Source organism: Camellia sinensis, chromosome 3 (assembly GCF_055761805.1).
Source record: "Camellia sinensis isolate YWXY chromosome 3, ASM5576180v1, whole genome shotgun sequence".
Lineage (NCBI taxonomy): Eukaryota > Viridiplantae > Streptophyta > Magnoliopsida > Ericales > Theaceae > Camellia > Camellia sinensis.
The window spans coordinates 47,257,436-47,281,844 of record NC_138963.1 but is presented as its reverse complement, the minus strand read 5'-3'; the positions used below and the strand labels follow the sequence as shown (position 1 = coordinate 47,281,844).

Here is a 24,409-nt window from a genome sequence, read left to right as displayed (position 1 = left end):
ACAAATAATAATAATAATAATAATAATAATAATAATAATAATAATAATAATAATAATAATAATAATAATAATAATAATAATAATACCCACATGTCTATCACATATCTAACTCACATCATAACTTACCTAAATAATAATAATAATAAAGAAATGGAAATCACAGATAAATTAAATTTTTAAAAAAAAGATACCCACAACTCCATCTTAAATAAATTGAAAAAAAAAAATACCCGAATAGAAACCACACAAAAATAAAAAAATAAAAAAAGATATATCTATCTATCTATCTATCTATATCTATACTATATATTAAGCAAAATGGAGTTTTTAACCCCCAAGACCTATGGGAGCTTCAATATCCCAATCTGAATTTTTTAAATTTTTTATTTTTTTTAAAAAAAAACTCAGCATTTATTGATTTGGTCAAAATCCTCTGATCATCTATACTATATATTAAGCAAAAGGGGGTTTTTAACCCCAAGGTCTGTGGGAGCTCCAATCTCCTAATCCTAATTTTCTAATTTTTTGATTTAAAAAAAAAAACCTCAGCATTTATTGACTTCTCCCAACCCAAAATCCCTTTTGACTTCTCTCATAATTACTGCAACACCCTTTTCAATTTCTCCCATATACTATGATTACACACAAAAATAAAAAATAAAAAGATAAGAATTTAGCTATAGATCTCAAAAAAATATAACATCTAAATTTGAATTATGATTTAATAATATAATTATGTATTTTTTTTATGTATATCTATCAAAATTTTAAATCACTTAATGGGACAAATTAATCAATTTTCCAAAATTATTGATTTTTAATTTACAAAATAGATTAAAAAAACTATTGACTGATTTATTTATTTAATAACAAAAATATTTCATAATCTCTCCCTCCTAATCTCTCTCACAAATTTTCAAAAAAAAATATTAAAACTTGCATTCATTTTCTCTTCTCCAAAAAATCAGATAATATTTTCTATTAAAGTTGTAGATATCTACCTATATTTTATATATTATATTATAACATAACAAATAAAACTAAAAAACTAAAAAAAAAAATCTTTAAAGTTTATCTAAATAAACTTTAAATCAATAAAATTCACATGTCTATCACATATCTAACTCACATCATAACTTACCTAAATAATAATAATAAAAAACAAATGGAAATCACAGATAAATTAAATTTTAAAAAAAAAGATACCCACAACTCCATCTTAAATTAATTGAAAAAAAAAATACCCGAATAGAAACCACACAAAAATAAAAAAATAATAAAAGATATATCTATCTATCTATCTATCTATCTATATCTATACTATATATTAAGAAAAATAGAGTTTTTAACCCCCAAGACCTATGGGAGCTTCAATATCCCAATCTGAATTTTTTAAATTTTTTATTTTTTTAAAAAAAAAAACTCAGCATTTATTGATTTGGTCAAAATCCTCTGATCGGTATTTATTAACTTTTTTCAATCCACATATCTTTCCACATGGCTGCAATTATTGATTTGGCCAAAATCTCCTGATCAGCATTTAAAATCCCCTCATACAAATAATTATAGATACAATTCGTGTATAGTTACTGTAATACGCTTTTCAACTTCTCCCATACATTATGGTTAGTGATAAGAAAAAAATCTTAAAAAACATAATTTATATATTAAAAAAAATCTAAAACAAATATAAATATCTATAATTATCCCGTGCGTAGCACGGGTGATAGGCTAGTATGATTATTATCAAAATATTAAACTTTAATATAATATAATAAAAAAAAAGATGACATTTAATTCCTTAAAAAGTCCAACACATATGATTATTATTAAAATATTAAACTTTAATATAATATAAAAAGGAAAAAAAGATGACATTTAAAAAAAATAAAAAAATAAAAATTTAAAAATCACAATTCACATATATGGATAATTGTAAATATATTAAGGAAAGTGGTGTTTCTAAACTCCAAGCTTTGTGGGAGCTCCAATCATTCAATCTTAATTTTCTAAATTTTTGATTGAAAAAAAAATCAGCATTTATTGATTTGGTCAAAATCTCTTGTTCAACAATTATTAACTTTTTCCAATCAACATGCCCGCATTTATTGATTTGGTTAAAATCCCTGATTAGCATTTAAAATCTCCTCATACAAATAATTATAGATACAGCCCGTGCATAGTTACTGCAATAGCCTTTTTAATTTCTCCTGTACACTATGGTTAGTGATAAGATTGTTAAATTATTTTTATAAAAATCTTAAAAACTATAATTTATATATTAAAAAAATTAAAAAATATATAAATATCTATAATTATCCCGTGCATAGCACGGGTGATAGGCTAGTCTATATATTAAGGAAAAAGGGGTTTCTAACCCCCAAGCCTTATGGGAGTTCTAATCTCCCAATCTAAATTTCCTGATTTTTTGATTTTAAAAAAAAAAATCTTAACATTTATTAACTTCTCCCAACCCCAAGCCTTACCCTCATAATAACACTTTAATTCATTAAGAACAAGTATAATTTTTTTTTTTTTGAAATCTAACACATATGAATTTCTTGAAAAGTCTCAACACATATGATTATTATTCCTTATAATAATACTTTAATGCATTAAAAACAAGTATAAAAAATTTTTCTTGAAAAGTCCAACACATATGATTATTACCAAAATATTAAACTTTAATATAATATAATAAAAAAGAAAAGACATTTAATTCCTTGAAAAGTCCAACACACATGATTATTATCAAAATATTAAACTTTAATATAATATAAAAAAAAGGAAAAAAACAAGACATTTAAAATAAAAAAATAAAACATTTAAAAATCACAATTCACATATATAGATAATTGTAAACACAATCCGTTCATAGCATGGGTGATATGCTAGTCTATACTATATATTAAGCAAAATGAGGTTTTTAAGCCACAAGCCTTGTGGGAGGTCTAATATCTCAATCATAATTTTCTATTTTTTTTATTTAAAAAAAAAACCTCAGCATTTATTAATTTCTCCAAATCCCCATGTCTTTTGGGAGATTTGGTCAAAACTCCCCTCATAATTATTTAATCATTTTATTTACTATTTTAATGGTTCTTCTTTACAATTATTTTTTTTATTATGAAAAAAATATTATTGTAATTAGATAGCATAAAAATATTTGTGATTTGTATGATTGGAGTTATCTCATTTTTTGATGTATTTGGTCTAGCAAAAAAAAAAAATTATAATTTGTATTTGGTTTAGCAATTTCTTCTTTTGTGTACTATTTTAATGGTTCTTTTGATTGAAGTTATCTCCTTTTTTTATTTGTATTTGGTCTAGCCAAAAAAAATTATAATTTGATTTTTTAATATGATTGAAGTTAAATAAATATAAACACTCACAGAGAGAAAAATGTGTTTGTAGTTAGTTCAACAGTTCTTTTTTTTAATGTGATTATAGTTAGTTCAATGGTTCTTTTTTTTTTTTTTAATATGATTGTATTATAATTAGTTTAATGGTTCTTTTTTTTCATTTATTTTTTTATTATGGGAAAATGTGATATGATTATAGTTTGTTCAATGATTTTTTTTTAATGTGATTGTATAGTAGTTAGTTCCATGGTTTTTTTTTTCATTTATTTTTTTTATTGTGAGAAAAATGTTATGTGATTGTAGTTTGTTCAATGGTTTTTTTTTTTAATGTGATTTAATCATTTTAACGGTTCTTCTTTATAATTAATTTTTTTATTATGAAAAAAATATGATTGTAGTTAGATAGCATAAAAATATTTGTGATTTGTATTATTGAAGTTATCTCCTTTTTTTATTTGTATTTGGTCTAGCCAAAAAAAAATTAATTGTAGTTTGATTTTTTACTATGATTGAAGTTAGATAAATATAAACACTCACAAAGAGAAAAATGTGATTGTAGTTAGTTCAATAGTTATTTGTTTTAAATGTAGATTGGTCAGAAGAATGTCTATACCTTTCAAAAGGTTAAAAAAGGGGGTAAATTACATTGACACCCCCTGAGATTTATGTTTATTACACTTCTCCCCCTCACCTTTTGGAAATTACATCTCCCCCCTGAGGTTTAAAGTTTCATTGCAGATTCCCCCTCAGCCCTTTCAATTTTTTTAAATACTAATTTTACCCTCATTGGGTAAATTACATTGACACCTCTCACATTTTAGAAATTATAATGTCGTCCTTAAGGTTTAAAGTAATATTACCAATTGCCCCTTGGTTAGTATTAGTTGGAAAAAAAATTCATTGAAAAAAAAAATTTGTTAGTAAAATTTTTAAATTTTTGTTTAAAAACCAACGTAAACTCATTTTTTGAATTTACATTTTTTCCTCAAATTTACAAACTGAGATAACCATTTATAAACCCAAAAAATTATCAAACAAGTTTTTATGACAGTTTTTAAAATTTTTATAAATATAAATTGAAAATTGAAAACGAAATGGTTACCAAACAGGTTTTAGATGGTAAAAATGTCGTAAAATTAACAAATAATTAAATTAGTTATCAACATAAGAAATGACTTATCAAAATATTCTTAGGCTATGTATGGTTTGATTTTTTGAAATTTTTTTAAAAAATTAAAAATTAATTTGGTTAAGAAATAAAAAAATAATTTTCATTTTGTTTAAAAAATAATTTTTTTATTTCTTATTTCTTAACCAAATTAATTTTTAATTTAAAAAAAAATCTAAAAATCAAACCATACATAGCCTAAGAATCTTTTGATAAGTCATTTTTTACATTGGTAACTTATTTAATTATTTGTTAATTTTACGATATTTTTACCATTTGAGACCTGTTTGGTAATCATTTTGTTTTCAGTTTTCAATTTATATTTACAAAAATTTTAAAAACTGTCATCGCTAAAAAACTATATTTTTGTAGCCAAAACTATATTTTTGGCGACGCAGTGATCAATTTCGTTGGTAAAAGTAGACCTTTACCGACGCAATTTACAGTCGTCGCTAAAAAAGTATAACATTCATTAGGCGCTAAAATTATTGCTTGGCGCCAAAATTTCCAAAATTTTAGCTACGAGGCTTATTTTTTAGCATCACAATAAGCGTCGCTATTAGTGTGCTTACTTTTGGCAACGACAAGTTGGGGTGGGTAAAGAGTTAAACATTTAGCAACGATAACACTATTCGTCGGTAAAAGTTTTGCTAGTGAAATGAGGTGATTAATTTGTGTTTTTATTATAACTTTTCAAGGAGTTTTAAATATTCTAGTTATTTAATTGTAAAATTAAAGTGATCATCGAATTAGATCACAAAATGAACCCATCGAATTATACAATCCATATATAATTACTGCAGTACCCTTTTTAACTTCTCCCATACATTATGGTTAGTAATAAGATTGTTAAATTATTTTTATAAAAAGTCTTAAAAAATATAATTTATATATTAAACAAAATTTAAAATAAATATAAATATATAAAATTATTCCATGCATTGCACGGGTGATAGTCTAGTACAAATAAAAGACAAAATATATGTAAGACATAATATATTTTTTACTAATATAAATACACTTTTATTGAAATCAATAAAATTTTTAATATTTTTATATATTTTCAAGGAACTTTTTACATAGTTTTCAACATTAAATAATACATAAGAAATACTTGTTAGCATTTATCTAATTAATTTTATATTATATTTTGAATTTCTAAACTTTATAATTACACATGATATTAATTAATTAGTATAAAAAAAAAAAAGTTTGTAAAAGTTTCAATCCGTTCTCCAATTTCATATTTTGAACTTCCAAAATTCAAAATCCACGAACCCCTCATTCAAAATGCGCCACCGGAGCCACCACTGCGCACCCTCTCTCTCTCTCTCTCTCTCTACTAGGTCAGCTTCTCTCTCTCTTTCCTCCATCTTTCTCCAAAATCGGCCTCTCTGCTCGGAATCAATTTCCACTTTTTTGGGTTTTGAATCACCCGATCTCCAAGTAATGTTTCGAATTCTCGTCAATCCTCAAACCTCACCACCCATATCCACCACCACGCTTCTCTCTACTCTCTTCCCAATCATGCAATAATTAAAATCCCCTTTCTTTCTCTTTCTCACTCCTTAACCCTAATCCTTTTTCTTCAAGATTTTCCAAGAAATGGACCTATCTCTTCTCGATGACATAATCAATCGGCTTCTTGAAGTTAGAGGGAAACCCGGAAAGCAGGTGCAGCTATCGGAGTCAGAGATCAAGCAGTTGTGTGTAGTTTCTAGGGATATTTTCTTGCAACAACCTAATCTATTGGAACTTGAAGCACCCATCAAAATTTGTGGTATTTTGCATCAAACCCACTTGGTTCTTGCTGTGTTTTTGAGTTTTGAGTTTTGTGTTTTGGTTTAATTGCTTTAATTATTTGTACTTGGTTTTGTTTTTTTGTTGAATTTGTGCTCTTTTTAGGGACTAAATTGATGGCTTTTAGTTAATGGTTTGTGCCCTATCTGTTTTTTTTATTGGGTTTGTTATGTATGTGTGAGTTAGTTGGAAAGCTTTGTGTAGGGCATGGATTGAATTGCATATTGTTTTTCAGTTTTGGAATTAGTTGAGAGAGTTTACCCTTTTGCAATCAACCAATATCTATGTATTGAATAACAAAAATCTATACCCATTATGTATGTGTGTAGGGCATGGATTGAATTGCATATCTTTATTGAATTGTTTTTCAGTTTTGGAATTAGTTGAGAGAGTTTACCCTTTTGCAATCAACCAATATCTATGTATTGAATAGCAAAAATCTATACCCATTATGTATGTGTGAGTTAGTTTTCCAATTTCGAGTACAATGAGTTCGTTTTCTTGAGTTAGTTGGAAAGTTTTGTGTAGGGCATGCATTGAAGTGCATATCTTTATTGAATTCTTTTTCAGTTTTGGAATTAGTTGAGAGAGTTTACGTTTACCCTTTTGCAATATGTCTGTATTGAAGTAACAAAAATCTATACCTAGTGTTAGTGTCGGTCTTCTGGTATGTTCTAGACATTGCTCACAGTAATGAGTTGTGTTGGGTTCTTATTTTGGACATTTTGACTTTAGAATAGAAATGCACCAGCTGCTCTAACTAATTTGTCAACCCTTTACAAGTGTGATTTCTATGTTATTTAGGGCTGTGCCTAAGGACATATCGGTTGAAGTAGCTTCTTCTTTTTGATCAATCAAAACACTTCCCATACTGTATAAGCTTCTTCCAACGCATATGGCTTTTTGGATGAAGATGAGGGTATCTGTAATGATGGGACCTGTTCAGTTTACATAATTTTACTATTGTGAATGTTTATGTATATATGGAAGAGATTGTAAATATTTTAGATAATGTGTGAGGTGGGAGTGCTACAGTTATTTTATACTCATTCTGCTGTGCATGCAGAATCTTTATAGATTGATTATTAGAAGTGCTGATTATGCTCTCTCCCTTCCCTTCTCCCTTGTTCTCTCTCCTTTTTCTATTTAGGGTATTCATAGGGAAAGTGTTATTGCAAGATGTGTAGGTGTGCATGAAACTATAAATGCAATGGAATGGTCCAGACTTGTCTTTTGATACTTCCTAACTGGTTGTTTTGTTTGATCATAGAGTAGTTTTTTTTCCCAGGTTTTTTATGCACCCAGTACTCCACTGTTGTGGAGCTTTATGTAGGTTATGTGTAGGATGTTGTTTACGACAATGACAAGGAAAATACACTTACCTGTGTGGCCATGTACCAAACTGGGGCTTGAACACTGTATCCCTCTTTTAGCTGTGCAACTGATACATAAAAAAATAAAATCCTTCTTTTAATTGTGGCAGGGGATGCTGGTATCTGTTCATGACATTATTAAGAATAAATCTTTTGATTTCCCCCTCCTTTTTGCTTTTTCCTTTTGTCTTTTTGTACTTTTCCTTCTTCGTGTTTTTTTTTTTTTTTTCTTTTCTCCCATATTTCTTTTCTACTAACTTCAGCTAGATGGGCTGCCTTGTCAACTAGGAAGTAGATGCCTTTATTTCAAAATATACATCCGATATTTTTTATAGTTCATCAGTCTCTGGTGTGTGGAAGTGACCATAGCTTAAGTAATGCATCCAAAATCACTGTAGTCTGCTACTATCAATATGGGTGAAGAGATGATTTTTCAAGTGTGTCATCCATTTGGAAAACATGCGGATATATTTCAAATATCAGAACTAACATATAATGAGTGAGATTAATTAGAGATAAATGTTGATTTTTTGTGGCTGATGTATGTTTCAAATTTCAGAACTAGCATATGTTGATGTGACCTTTATAGAGATATATAAATTTGTTTTGGCTTGTAGCCTTTTGTATATGCGGTAATTAGGTGATGTGAATGATTTTTTTGTTACTTTTGAAATCTTCATTGGATTAACTAAGTATTGTGGTTTTAAATGATTGCGAGGAATTTAACTGTTTGTCAGCCTTAAGTTGACGTTTTGGAGGTGATTTTATTATATGCATGGTTGGAAGTTGACACAGCCAGCCTTGATTTTTGTGACTCATATGATATACCTGCTGTTGTTTTGGTGATTAAAATATTAATTGGAAAGGATGCCAATGAAATTTCTTTGTTCTTGGTCACTATATGGCTGTTGTCCTCCTATTGACTGCGTTAGAAAGTGTTAGAGGTTGTGACTCATGTATGATGCATCTTTTGTCTTTTTGATTTGTGTCTTCTTTAAGTTGCCATTGTTGTTTCTAATTTCAATTATGTGGACTTTTCATGTTTTGAAATATTGAAATGCCCCTGCCAGTTGAACATAATTTTGCATTGCGAGGATAATTTGTATGGGTGTATGTGCTGGGCCAGTGGTTGGTGAGTTTTTTGTTCCTATACCTTTCCTAAGCATGAATGGCTAAGGTGATAAACAAATTGTGGTAAAAAAAAAATATGATCATCCTAACATTAAGATCCCCTCAACTATTAGCAAATATCACCTTACCGCTTATCTATAAATTCATACATTTTGATCCCTTCAACTATAAAAACTATACAAATAATGTTTAATTGAGATTAATCTCTTATAATTTTATTGGTTCAATTGGCCTCTATTAAGTAATATTCAATAATGATTTAATAAAATAAAATTCATGCCGATCCATTAACAGCTCGGCGAGATCTGCCGTATGACTTCCTACGGAGAAATCCTGGCTCTGCCCCTACGTAGCATCATATACGTTGCAGGATACACTTTGTGCTTGTTCTTGGATTTTTCATAGTTTATTCATCCCATTCTTTATCCCTGCTATCTAGAAAACCACTGTGGTCCTTTTGCTGACCTGAAGCTGTTTTTAGTGTTATGTAATTTAAGGAGAGGATTCATTGCAATGGTAACTCAGGAAGCAAACACTTTGAATGCTCATGATTGCTTCCAAAGACACTCACACATGTATGCACACATGTACACATTCTACCTGGCTGATCTCTTCTTATTTTCTTGTATTGGTTAGATGCAATTAGTCTATATTGTTGACGAACCTGATTGAATAAATACATTCCCTCCTTTCAATCCTTGTAGTATGATGCTGTTGGATGGGCACCAAAGGAGTATAATCCAGACAATAAGCAGCCCTCTGGTGGGCAGGAGCCAAGTGGTGGAGAGGTTGCAGGTCCAAAGGATGCTTATTCATTACAATCTGGCTTTGTTTGGGATGAAGCATCTGGCTATTATTATGATGCTTCTTCTGGATTCTATTATGATGGAAATACAGGTATTTATTTATTTAGAAGCTACATTTTAATTGTTGTTTTCCTCATTGTTACTATAAAAGCTGTCTTGATTTTATGTTTATGCATAATATAGGCAAATGTTGCAAGTGTTGTATCATGTGAGCCATAGCCCCCGTGATATCAATGTTGTGTTCTATAAGTGAAAGTTTTGATATGTGTTTCTCATGCAATTGGACTGGTGCACTAGTGTGGCATCCTAAATCTTTAACAATCTTATTCAGTGTGCATCAAATAATTAATTTCATTAATCATTGGTCTTGTGGTGGCGTTCAATTTTTAAAGGGCCTCTGGTTTGGATTTTTGCCGTCAACTGACCATTACATTGTGACAGCATTTCTATTTTGGAGTTTATGGTTGGCTTGGATTGCTCTGCATTTGTTGATGGTTTTCAGTATGGATTATTTTAAGAAAATATAATTTTAGTAATTGTTACAAGGTTTTTTATATTTGAAATTTTGAGCAGAGCCCCGATATTTCTTGTAACGCCCTCAAAATAATAACATTAAACCCATCAGATAAGACAAGCATTTACATATAAACTAACCACATTCCTTTATTTCATTGAGTTTCATTACATAAGTATTACATGTTAACATCAAAACAAAATGCCCTACGGGCTTACAGCTTTCCAAGTTAACACTTGGTTTCAACAAAAGAGTACTAACTCGTTTACACATTAAGCCCTTGGCTTGAAGTTACATGTAATACATCAAAGTAAAACAACTACACTATGTCCGCCTCTAGCCTCCCAAGCTATGTCCTTGGAGGTGGCATGCTTCCTGCACCTGAAAATGATATTCCCATATAGGGTGAGCCACAGCCCAGTAGAAATACACTAAACCAACCATGGACAATGACTAAAACATTAGCAATTGATAGTTGGTCAACACTGATACAATCACATAAATTACATATTTATGTCAACGACTTACAAGTCCCAATTACTTTTCATTTTCCCTTTTTCAACAGATAAGCATGCTAGCTCTATCATCATTTCCACAGATATGTATAAAAACTATATCTCACATTCAGATAAGCATAAAAGCTATATCCACATTCTCAACAGATATGTATATCAACAATATCCACAGATAAGCATACAAGCTGTATCCACACTCTACAACAGATATGTATATCAACAATATCCACAGATAAGCATACAAGCTGTATCCACACTTCACAAAGATAAGCATATGAGCTCTATCTTCACTTCTCTAGACAAGCATATGAGCTCTGTCTACGGAGTTCATCCCCTATCTCCTCCCAATACCTATCCAGTTTAGAGGTACATCCCCTAAACTGCGGAGTACATCCCCTATCTCCTCCTCTACACATAACGTATATAAACACATTGGTTCTATATACAATCACACAATACACACAATTAATGTATTCTATCAACCGTCAAGTTCCATGACACATTCCATTGATTAGTTTCCGTTTACCTAATCATCATGCATTGTCTACAACAATCTCGACTATCCTCCACCGATAGCCCAAAGCAGTTATTTCTAAAACAGAAAATAAATGCACAAATGGATATTCAATCAACATTCTATTTCCTCATTTCTCACCAATTAATTATCCCAATTAATTAAACAATGTAATTAGGCCATTTTCCATAATTACTATTTCAACCCTTAGGTCCCATTTTCATCAATGATTCAACAATCATTCCATTTTTCTATGCCAAACATGCATCTAGGTTTATTATGAATAAAACCCCAACTTTTGTAAAATTACACAAAAGCCCCAAACTTTCACAAAATTACCAAACCAAGCCCAACATCTCAAAATACCAAAATTTAAAGACAAAACCCATAGAGAGGAGTAGGATATCCCTACCTCAAATTCGGAGTCCCAAAGGAGAAGACGATAAAACCCAACGTGCTCCAAAACCCGAGATTTTCAGATTAAAATGAAGCCCTCGACGATCAACAACTTTTTTGTAAAGGCCAAAGGTGAGTAAATCACTCCTACTAGATCAAAACCTAGAGAGAAGGTAGAGTCTAGAGTGAGAGGCTCAACAATGGTGATTTTGGAAAAGTAAGAGAGAGAAGAGAGAGTGAAAAAGTGATTTGAAAAGTCACAATTTCGGGACTTTAACCCAGGTCTCCGCTCGAGCGTAAAACACCCCGCTCGAGCGTACACTCACAGACTTCCGCTCGAGCGCAGAATGCACTCGCCCAGCACTTTTGCAGAACCAGACCTCCGCTCGAGCTCCCAACCCTACGCTCGAGCGGCACTCAGACAACCCCGCTCGAGCGGCCAATACCACGCTCGAGCGTACAACGCTGCACAGGAAAATACTGAATGGCGCTCGAGCGTGCAGGCCAAAAATCTGGGCAACTAGTTTTGGTTTCTAAACTCAACCAACCTGAAACAAATCCGCCCAACACATCCTATAACTCAAATGCGAAGTAAAAGGATGTAAACAAAATAATAAACAACTACCAACATCCACGGACACATGTCCGGATCACGGTATAACAAGGGTAAACCCGGGATCGCTATAACCTCCCCCCCTTAAAGAATTTCGCCCCCGAAATTAAGCACAAGTTTTCAAAACAAGTTTTCCTTCATTTTAGACAATGTTACAATTTAACATTCAACAATTCGACCCATTACCGGTCATCCCATCCCTTTAACAAGAGACATATCACAATATGTAAACAACATATGTATTTTCAACATGCATTAACATAATGCACTATCTTTCTAATTTCAACAATATATTCAACACATATAGTGTCACATTCAACTTCCATATGAGGCAAGTTCCAAACATACTTCCAATAATCAAAACATTTTCAATGTTTCACCACTTAAGACATATATAAAAGCTCTTAAGTTCAACAAAAAGTAAAATTTAAATACAAGATTACATATCAACAAATAAGTCCGGATATTTCTCACGGACTCCCGACTCACGTTCCCAAGTGGCTTCCTCCACTCCGTGATGTTTCCACAAGACTTTCACCAAAGGAATGGTCTTGCCACGCAGGACCTGATCCCGTCTATCCAAGACACGAACCGGTCTCTCCTCATACGAGGCATCCTCATCTACCCTAAATCTGTCCAATCCAGCACATGTGATGGATCTGGCTCATATTTCCGAAGCATACTCACATGAAACACGTCATGCACTCCGGACAACTGCGGCGGTAAGGCTAACCGATAAGCAACCTCACCAATCCTCTCAAGGATCTCAAAAGGACCAATAAACCGAGGGGATAACTTCCCACTCTTCCCAAACCTCATCAAACCATGCCTAGGTGATATCTTCAGAAAGACATGATCACCTACCTCAAACGCCAAAGGCCTCCTTCTACGGTCAGCATAAGATTTTGTCGACTCTGGGCTGTAACAAGCCTCCTACGGATAAGCTCAACTTTCTCCGTCGTCTCCCTAACCAACTCCGGACCCAACAAAGGTGCATCACCCACCTCGGCCCAACAAACTGGAGACCTACACGGTCGGCCATACAAGGCCTCAAACGGTGCCATACCGATGCTAGACTGAAAACTGTTGTTGTAGGCAAACTCTACCAATGGCAAGTGTCTCTCCCACGTCCCACTGAAATCCAGGACACAACCCCGAAGCATATCCTCGAGGATCTGAATAGTACGCTCGGACTGCCCGTCAGTCTGAGGATGATAAGCCGTACTAAAGGTCAACTTAGTGCCCAAGGCACTCTGCAAACTCTGCCACAACCTAGCAGTAAAACGAGGATCTCTATCTGAGACGATCGTCACTGGGACCCCGTGCAATCTCACTACGTCCCGAATATACAAATCGGCAAGATGATATACCGAATCTCTCACGCGCATAGGAATAAAGTGCGCCGACTTAGTCAACCGGTCTACAACCACCCAAATAGCATCACTACCCCGCTGAGTCCTCGGAAGACCTACAACGAAGTCCATAGTGATATGCTCCCACTTCCACTCGGCAATAGGCAAGGGTTGCAACAAACCCGCTGGCCTCTGATGCTCGGCCTTCACCTGCTGGCAAGTAAGGCACTTCGATACGAAAACAGCCACATCTCCCTTCATACCCCGCCACCAAAACTGGCGACCCAAATCCTGATACATCTTAGTACCTCCCGGATGCACCGCAAGGCGCGAATGGTGAAACTCTCAGAGTACTTCCTCTCGGCAAGACTCCGGTACAAACAAACGGTTTCGGTATCTCACACTCAGGTCGGGATACACCGTCAAACCCTTCTCAACTTTCCCACTGGAGATCTTCTCTCGGAGGGATTCTACCTCAAGGTCACCTCTCTGTGCCTCTAACACTCTAATCACAAGTGTAGGCTGCGCAACGACAGAAAACAAGGCCGCAGCCTCGACAGATTCGCCCAGTAGCAAATCAAACTCGCCAAGTGCCCCCGACATCTCCCATTCCCGGATGGCTATACAAGCTACATCACTAATGGTTTTCCTACTAAGGGCATCGGCCACAACATTGGCCTTTCCCGGATGATAATGCAACTCAAAATCATAATCCTCGATGAACTCCATCCATCTCCTCTGCCTCAAATTCAAGTCTCTCTGTGTAAACAGATACTTCAAACTCTTATGATCCAAGAATACCTCGAACCTCTCACCATAAAGGTAGTGCCTCCAGATTTTCAAGGCAAAGATCACAGCTGCTAACTCTAGGTCGTGTGTGGGGTAATTCTTCTCGTGTATTTTCAACTGACGTGAGCCATAAGCCACCACTTTCCCCTCTTGCATCAACACACAACCCAAACCCTCTCGTGAGGCATCACAATAAACCGCATAACCCAACCCTCTCTCCGGAATAACCAACACCGGAGCGGTGGTCAATCTAACTTTCAACTCTTGAAACGACTTTTCACAAGTCTCACTCCACACGAACTTGACTCCCTTCCGAGTCAGTCTAGTCAACGGTGACGCTAACCTGGAGAAATCTTTCACAAACCGACGGTAATACCCAGCCAATCCCAGAAAACTGCGGATCTCAAACACACTCTTAGGCTGTGCCCAATCTTGTACTGCCTCAACCTTGGATGTATCAACAGACACCCCTTCCCCGGATACCACGTGGCCTAAGAATTTGACTTCCCCCAGCCAGAACTCACACTTCCCAAACTTGGCATACAGCCTATGGGTTCTAAGTAACTCAAGCACCACTCTCAAGTGTGCCTCGTGCTCCTCCTTAGAAGACGAATAGATAAGGATGTCGTCCACGAAAACAACCACAAATCGGTCTAAGAACTCCCGGAAAATCCGGTTCATCAAGTCCATAAAGACTGCCGGTGCATTGGTAAGCCCGAATGGCATCACCAAAAACTCATAATGGCCATACCGCGTACGGAATGCCGTTTTCGGAATATCCTCATCCCTGACCCTCAACTGGTGGTAACCCGATCTCAAGTCTATTTTAGAGAAACAACGGGAACCCTTCAACTGGTCAAACAAATTATCTATACGGGGCATAGGATACTTATTCTTAACCGTAGCCCGATTTAACTTCCGGTAGTCTATACACAATCTCAAGGCACCATCTTTCTTTTTAACAAAGAGTGCCGGTGCTCCCCACGGTGAAACACTAGGGCGAACAAAGCCCTTATCTAGCAATTCCTGGAGCTGAACTTTCAACTCAACCAACTCTGCTGGAGCAAAACGGTAAGGTGCCATAGAAATCGGCGCCGTACCAGACACTAAATCAATAGAGAATTCTATCTCTCGGTGAGGTGGCAAACTAACAAGATCTTTGGGAAAGACATCCGAATACTCACAAACCACCCTCGGCAATACATGCTGGGTCTCACCACTCTCACTACTCTCAAAGCTAGCAAGTAGACTACTAAGTTCACTTCGCCCTCGCGAATCATACCCCGGTGGCAAAACACTACCAACCCGGTCTCCCAAGAAATGAAACCACTCCCCACTCAAGGTACATAACGTAACCCTCTGGCGGTAGCAATCAATAACAGCCCGGTATGACGATAGCCAGTCCATACCCAAAATAACATCAAAACCCTTCATGGGCATGACAACAAACGGAAAAGGAAGCCTATAATCGGCGACCTCTATATCACATCCTCTAACACCCTGTTTCAGGATCAACTCACCACCCAAAGGCGATACCACACAAATAGGAGATGCTAACTGTGCTAACTCCAATTCCAAAACAGATGCAAATGCAGCAGATACAAAAGAATAAGATGCACCCGTGTCTATCAACACATTAGCAACTGAGTTGCAAAACAGAAAAGTACCTCTCACTACTGATGGAGCTGGTACTAAATCCTGCGCGGTAACAGCATACACGCGCCCCGTAGGCCCCTGGTCTACCTGCTCACCTCTCGGAGCAAAAGACTGCTGCACAGACTGGGATGATGAAGCTCCCGGATTGGCCCTCGAGGCCTGCACAGACTGAGCTGGCTGAAAACCCTGCGTCTGCCTAGAACCAGACGCTCCCGAAGTGGCACTCAACTGTGGGCAAAACCTCTTCATGTGCCCAAGTTGTCCACACTGATAACAAGTCAAGAGCTGCCCCCTGCCCAAACTCTGACTCTGCGGTCTAGCTGAAGAAGAAGCAGCTTTCTGACCCCCACCCTTCTGCGGGCAAACAGAAACCTTGTGACCCAGCTGGCCACACTTGTAACAAGTGAATTCCCCCTGACTGCCTCTCCCCGAGCCTCCACTCGGCACTGGAAAGGTCGATCTAGAGACTGCACCCTGAGACTGCTGAGGGTTATAACCCTTCTGTCTCCTGCCATCACCCTGACTATCCTGGCTCCTCTTGGAGCCTCTCTGACCCTCATCCTCCTCCTGCATCATAAGCTCCATATGAGCTGCAGCGTCCACTAGGTGTCTATACTCTCGAATATAAGACCCACCAATTCTCAACTTGAGGCCCCGCCTCAACTTCCGCTCAAACTCATAGCAACGGCGTTCCTCAGACGCCACCAGTTCAGGTGCAAACCTAGACAGACTGGTAAAAGTAGCCTCAAACTCGGCCACTGACAAGCCCTGCTGATTAAGCCGGCTAAACTGATCCCTCAGCTTCTCCCTAGCTGCTGCTGATAAAAACCTCTCCAGAAAAGCATTCACAAACGCCTCCCAAGTACCACCAACACGAGCTTTCTCATACTTCCACCATTGACCCGCATCTCCCTTCAGTTGGAAGGATGCCAAGGTCACTTTCAGTGCTCCGTCCTCGATGCCAAGCATCTCAAACGTCTTCGTTGTCTGTTCGAGCCATTCATCTGCCTTAAGCGGCTCTTTAGGATCCCCGATAAACTCGTCCGGATTACACCGGAAGAACTCCCTCTTCAAGAAGGAAGGCCCTGTCTCAGCTGCCTGATTCCCAGCTCTAAGAATACCCAAAGCTCCTGCTATCTCTCTGGCCAAGGCACCCATAGCCTGCTGACCCACTGGCTCGGCCACATTGGCCTGCCCAACTCCCTCCTGCACTGCCGGAATCTCACCCGGTAACGGTACTTCCTGCCTCGCAGGTCTACCACGCCTAGCACCTCTTCCTCGTCCTGACATCCTAGTAAAGGCAACACAGAACATTAGCACATTCATAAATGTGCCGGAACTAAACACTCACGTCCTAATACATGGACAACTGTAATTCACTCCACATAAGCACATAAACACATAAGCACTTACGAATTTCATTTCCGGATAATGATAGTCCCGAGACGTTACTAGAGTTCCGGTTAGAAACAGCATTGATCAAGTGCCTTTCCAACAAGACTCCCAGAAACTCAAGGATCCAATCAACATCCTAGAAATTAAATCCCATACCCACATAGTCACATAAGCATGTTAGCATTTAAGCACATATCATATGATACTACATCTAAGTCTCTATCAAGCGAGACAAACCCATTGTGATACTAATCACTTCCCACGTACCCAAAGTATTCGAACCCGGTACGCTCTGATACCAAGTTGTAACGCCCTCAAAATAATAACATTAAACCCATCAGATAAGACAAGCATTTACATATAAACTAACCACATTCCTTTATTTCATTGAGTTTCATTACATAAGTATTACATGTTAACATCAAAACAAAATGCCCTACGGGCTTACAGCTTTCCAAGTTAACACTTGGTTTCAACAAAAGAGTACTAACTCGTTTACACATTAAGCCCTTGGCTTGAAGTTACATGTAATACATCAAAGTAAAACAACTACACTATGTCCGCCTCTAGCCTCCCAAGCTATGTCCTTGGAGGTGGCATGCTTCCTGCACCTGAAAATGATATTCCCATATAGGGTGAGCCACAGCCCAGTAGAAATACACTAAACCAACCATGGACAATGACTAAAACATTAGCAATTGATAGTTGGTCAACACTGATACAATCACATAAATTACATATTTATGTCAACGACTTACAAGTCCCAATTACTTTTCATTTTCCCTTTTTCAACAGATAAGCATGCTAGCTCTATCATCATTTCCACAGATATGTATAAAAACTATATCTCACATTCAGATAAGCATAAAAGCTATATCCACATTCTCAACAGATATGTATATCAACAATATCCACAGATAAGCATACAAGCTGTATCCACACTCTACAACAGATATGTATATCAACAATATCCACAGATAAGCATACAAGCTGTATCCACACTTCACAAAGATAAGCATATGAGCTCTATCTTCACTTCTCTAGACAAGCATATGAGCTCTGTCTACGGAGTTCATCCCCTATCTCCTCCCAATACCTATCCGGTTTAGAGGTACATCCCCTAAACCGCGGAGTACATCCCCTATCTCCTCCTCTACACATAACGTATATAAACACATTGGTTCTATATACAATCACACAATACACACAATTAATGTATTCTATCAACCGTCAAGTTCCATGACACATTCCATTGATTAGTTTCCGTTTACCTAATCATCATGCATTGTCTACAACAATCTCGACTATCCTCCACCGATAGCCCAAAGCAGTTATTTCTAAAACAGAAAATAAATGCACAAATGGATATTCAATCAACATTCTATTTCCTCATTTCTCACCAATTAATTATCCCAATTAATTAAACAATGTAATTAGGCCATTTTCCATAATTACTATTTCAACCCTTAGGTCCCATTTTCATCAATGATTCAACAATCATTCCATTTTTCTATGCCAAACATGCATCTAGGTTTATTATGAATAAAACCCCAACTTTTGTAAAATTACACAAAAGCCCCAAACTTTCACAAAATTACCAAACCAAGCCCAACATCTCAAAATACCAAAATTTAAAGACAAAACCCATAGAGAGGAGTAGGATATCCCTACCTCAAATTCGGAGTCCCAAAGGAGAAGACGATAAAACCCAACGTGCTCCAAAACCCGAGATTTTCAGATTAAAATGAAGCCCTCGACGATCAACAACTTTTTTGTAAAGGCCAAAGGTGAGTAAATCACTCCTACTAGATCAAAACCTAGAGAGAAGGTAGAGTCTAGAGTGAGAGGCTCAACAATGGTGATTTTGGAAAAGTAAGAGAGAGAAGAGAGAGTGAAAAAGTGATTTGAAAAGTCACAATTTCGGGACTTTAACCCAGGTCTCCGCTCGAGCGTAAAACACCCCGCTCGAGCGTACACTCACAGACTTCCGCTCGAGCGGCCAACCTCCCGCTCGAGCGCAGAATGCACTCGCCCAGCACTTTTGCAGAACCAGACCTCCGCTCGAGCTCCCAACCCTACGCTCGAGCGGCACTCAGACAACCCCGCTCGAGCGGCCAATACCACGCTCGAGCGTACAACGCTGCACAGGAAAATACTGAATGGGTGTAATCTACGCTCGAGCGCCAACACCTCCGCTCGAGCGTGCAGGCCAAAAATCTGGGCAACTAGTTTTGGTTTCTAAACTCAACCAACTTGAAACAAATCCGCCCAACACATCCTATAACTCAAATACGAAGTAAAAGGATGTAAACAAAATAATAAACAACTACCAACATCCACGGACACATGTCCGGATCACGGTATAACAAGGGTAAACCCGGGATCGCTATATTTCTACACTATTCAGAGAGATGAGAGGAGAGACATCACTCAATAGAATTGTACAACTTTGAGAGCAGTATTTGTTGGGTGCTGCTAACAAACCTATCCAATATACTGATGGGGGATCTTTCTTCCAAATTTTGAGGTTTACAGAGGGTTAATTTGTGGAGATATACAAAAGTTTTCATGAGGAATATTTCTTGAAAATAATTAATATTTTTGTTTTATAAAAAATATTTACTCCTACCAATTTCTTCTTGTGTATTTATTGTCGGTTCATTCACAGATGTCATTTCTCATGAACATATGGAGTCATGGCCACAAGAAGCCTTAAACCCCCCAACTCCATGATATTGTCATAAACAGAGTGAAATGATGATATTTTATAATGACATTCGCAACTTCTCAGATAGAAAATGTCATTATTGTTTTGATTTCAACATCTTCTTGTTGTTTTATAATTGTGAGAAAAACTTGTGAAATATTCGTATATCTTCATATTCTGTTTTATACTCTGAAAATTCAAAACAATACTAATCAATGAAGGCACGGTTTGTTAGTTAAAATTGGGTTAGTGGTAAACAAATATGTAACATAAAGTATTAATATTTTTTTTTTATTTTTAATGCCATGATCAGGTGAAGCATATCTATGATAATATGTATTCTATTTTTATGCAAGCATGCTTTATTTTGCTGCTAATGAACTGGACGGGTACTAGTGCTAGTGGAGTAGACCAAATAGAATTTGGTCTAGTTTCTGATGAAGATCAATGTTTTATTTATTTATTTATTCTTGTGTTTTGAAGGATTATATTATTATTATTTTTTTTTTATTTTTTTATAAATGTGCAGGATTATATTATGATGGTAACAATGGGGTTTGGTATTCTTATGATCACCAAACTCAGCAGTATGTCCCCTACTCTGATCAGAGTGACAATAAAACAGCTGGAAAACAAAATGTGAGATAAATTCTATACTTTTATTACTATTATATTCATGATACTTGTACATCTTCTTCATATTATCTAATTGTTTGTAAATAACCTCTTGCAATTCAATGGAAAAAAGACTTACACGGAAACCGAACTTGATGAAGTGCGAGTTGAATGGATTAATTTCGTATTAAAGAATATGAGTTGAAATCTAATGTAAGTATGATATAACTTCCGTTATTTAAATTGCTAATCAACAATATCTTTAGTTGGTAAGGAATATATAATCACTTCAAGATTTCATTTTAGATTTGTTGATTCTATGTATATTTGGTTTTATGACTTTAAAATATCTGCTCATACATTGAAGATTTTCATTTTGGATTTATTGATTCTATGTATATGTCATATTTATATATGGTAATCCAAACATTTTATACTAATAATAATCAAAGTTGTTATTCATTTTCTATTGATGCAGTAGATGACGAGTCAGTGTGATGAGAAAATGTTCGATTTTGTCTTTTGTAAGACAAGAACAATCTCTACAAAAAATATTAAGTTTATTCATATGCTTCTAGTGGTTTCTGAATTAATTTGTGTTTTTTATTTTTTCAAGTCAGAAATTTCTCGGAGAAATGCAAAATATGGTCAAAGAATTCAACAATTTCATTTTTTCAAGTTTTTTTATTTTTTAATATATGTAAGCACAGTTAAAAACTTTTTATTAATTCCTTTGTATATATTTTTAAACATTTAACTTTCATTTATGAAATATATGACGTTATTCCATTCAATATATGGTTGTGATTCAAAACATAGTATATAGTGCGCATTACATTCTTCAAATACATATGACGTGTGATCTTATCTGATTATTAATCACATGTTTTATTAGATATTAATCACACTTAAAATCTGTAAAAGATGTAATCTAAATATTTTTAATCACACTTAAATCTAAATGTTATTAATCTCACTTAAAATGTGTGATGTAAATATTATTAATCACACTTAAAAGATGCGATCTAAGTATTTTTAATCACACTTAAAAGGTGTGATCTAAATGTTATTAATCACACTTAAAATGTGTGATCTAAATATTTTTAATCACACTTAAAAGCTATGATCTAAATATTTTTAATCACACTTAAAATATATAATCTAAATATTTTTAATCATACTTAAAAGGTGTGATCTAAATGTTATTAATCACACTTAAAATACGTGCTTAAAAATGACCCCTTTTAATCACACTCCCAAAGATCACACTTTAACAAAACTAAAAGGTGTGATTAAATAACATACATCACACAAAAAAAGTGTGATTTTTATATGTTTTTGTGGTAGTGTCATTTTACTTTTGTGTATATTTTGTGATGAGCCTCTCAGAAAGCATTGAGGTAGAAGATCAACAGAGAGCTATTAATTTGGATGAATTGTAGCAACTTCATATTCCTTTGCTTGTAACTTAGATAAAATTTGATTAGAATAGGGAGAGATTTCAAAAAAACTAGAAAGAACACAATCAATTTGCTGTGAAATTCCATGTGTTCTTTTTTCCTTATCCTCTAAGCATGTAAGTGAAACATAATAAAAACCAAATAAGTGGCAAAATGAGAAAGGGAAACTATTAAACATGGATTGGAAGGCTCACATAATAGGAGATTAATTTATGATTCCTTAAAATGCATCTTTCACATCATAGAATAAAGAACTAAGATTTCAGTTTCTGTGATTGTATTTTCTGTTTGTTCTTGAGTTTGGTCTGAAGTTTCATGATAATGGTAAGCAACTAGCTGAGTAACTAATACAGGGTATTAAGACAGAACTTTAGATTTGATATAGTTGTGGAAGAAAGAAAGGGATATGAGTTTGGTATCAGTAATTGTTCTATATCTTGTGAAATGTAAATGGATTTTTTTACAATCTATCTTGCCCATGCTTATATGCCCCCTAATTGTGAACGGTGTAAATTACTCATTTTTCTTTTTTCACCCAGAAAAATCATCTTATAATGAAATCTCAACAAGTCCTCTAATCTATATTTCAAAGAATTTAATGAAACTAGTGAATAATTTAAAACATCTTTTAAGTTGAAATGATATATAGGAAAAGGATAGATATGAACAATGCAATTCTTTATTATCAAGCATTAAATTTGTTTTACTAGTGATACATTTCATTGTTATATTGGTTCATTCTTCCTTACAGGAACAATCAAAAGCTAACATATTTGTCTTACTAATGATACATTTCATTATTATATTGGTCATTCTTTCTTATAGGAGCAATCAAAGGGTAACATCGCAAACAGAGAAAGGATGTATACAAAACACAGGTGTGGTTCTAGGTCAATCCCTGTTAGAGTAGAAAAACTGGTACGTATCCTTGCACTTTAACAATTAAATGGACCAATATAAGTTATATGAACTTACGGCACATTAATGGGATGCACCATTTGTGAATTAGCCTTAAAATTAATTTTTTGTTCTCATAATCTCGAAAAAAGAGTCTGTTAGAGGGGTAAATTGTATAATTGATCTAATTGTAAATTGATGAGTTACTAATGTTTTTAATCTTTTGTATAATTAATTAATTACTAAAGCTTTTAATTTATTTTTTTGCAGATTGGATTGGGGTGGCATTTTTGACGTGCAACAATGATCTAATTTGCTTGAATGTTCATTTTTGTTTGATAAGGATACACATACTTTGTGGAGTTGCATTAGTTATTGTTGGATTTTTGGTAAAATTGAACAAGTTATAACTTTTGGATATTTTGTAGATATTTCACTATTTTATTGTATTAGGATGAAATTATTTGTGATGATGAATGGATATTTTCATTTTGTTAATTCGTAAATGTGTTGATAACAGGTTAGGTTAAGTTGTGATGAAATTGTTATATTCAATAGGTTTCAACATGAACATGGTTATATTTGTTGAACTAAAATTTAGATTTTGATAAAATAGGTATATAATATGGAAAAAAATATTATGAAATTATTGATAAAATTTTTCATCCCTAAAGAAGGTTCTTTTGTCTCTTATTTCGCTTAGGTGGATGATTAATTTTGTCATGAATTTTTTATTTTGTCACTAAATGCATTTGTCGTGATAAAAAATATTGTCACATTTTGTCACTATTATCCTCAATGTGTGACGAATTTTTTTTGACATTATTTTATCATTTTTAATGATGAATTTGTTTTTGTCTCTATTGGTAGCTTCTTTGACAAAAAAATTGTCTTCGTTTATATTAAACGTGACAAAATTATTTTGTCTCAATTTCTTATATTTATGACAAAATAATTGTCTCTAATTTCTCCTTTAATGACAAAATATTTTATCGCTAATTACTTACAAGTATGTTCCTAACAGAGTGTATTTGAGACAAAAAAATTCGTCACAAATTTATCATTTTTAATGATGAATTTGTTTTTGTCTCTATTGGTAGCTTCTTTGACAAAAATTTTTTGTCTTCGTTTATATTAAACGTGACAATTATTTTGTCTCTATTTTTTATATTTATGACAATATTTTTGTCTCTAATTTCTTCCTTTAATGACAAAATATTTTGTCGCTAATTACTTACAAGTATGTTTCCAACAGAGTGTATTAGAGACAAAAAAATTGGTCACAAATTTATCATTTTTAATGATGAATTTGTTTTTATCTCTATTGGTAGCTTCTTTGACAAAAA

At 34.5% G+C, this 24,409-nt stretch overlaps 1 protein-coding gene across 6 annotated transcripts; it reads left to right on the top strand.

Annotated features, from left to right (window-relative positions):
* The first annotated feature begins 5,851 nt into the window (after positions 1-5,851).
* LOC145822517 (SUPPRESSOR OF ABI3-5-like) lies at positions 5,852-23,561 on the top strand. Of its 6 annotated transcripts, none has more exons than XM_082919681.1 (5): positions 9,174-9,350; positions 9,539-9,731; positions 20,621-20,730; positions 22,992-23,044; positions 23,334-23,561. In XM_082919681.1, exons 1-5 carry the CDS (start codon positions 9,348-9,350, stop codon positions 23,368-23,370), a joined length of 396 nt encoding a protein of 131 aa, XP_082775807.1. In that variant the 5' UTR covers positions 9,174-9,347; the 3' UTR covers positions 23,371-23,561. The 6 variants fall into 6 exon arrangements, with proteins under 6 accessions (XP_082775806.1, XP_082775810.1, XP_082775807.1 ...); XM_082919679.1 differs by having other exon boundaries at positions 22,992-23,084; XM_082919680.1 differs by lacking the exons at positions 9,174-9,350; positions 9,539-9,731 and adding an exon at positions 5,852-6,310 and having other exon boundaries at positions 22,992-23,084.
* The last annotated feature ends 848 nt before the right edge of the window (positions 23,562-24,409 follow it).

Excerpts from the sequence above, each read along its gene's own strand:
- LOC145822517 (XM_082919678.1), top strand. The coding sequence starts at position 9,540 with ATGATGCTGTTGGATGGGCACCAAAGGAGTATAATCCAGACAATAAGC. Across the intron at positions 9,732-20,620 it reads CTATTATGATGGAAATACAG|GATTATATTATGATGGTAAC; the intron begins GTATTTATTTAT and ends ATAAATGTGCAG. Across the intron at positions 23,045-23,333 it reads AGGATGTATACAAAACACAG|ATTGGATTGGGGTGGCATTT; the intron begins GTGTGGTTCTAG and ends ATTTTTTTGCAG.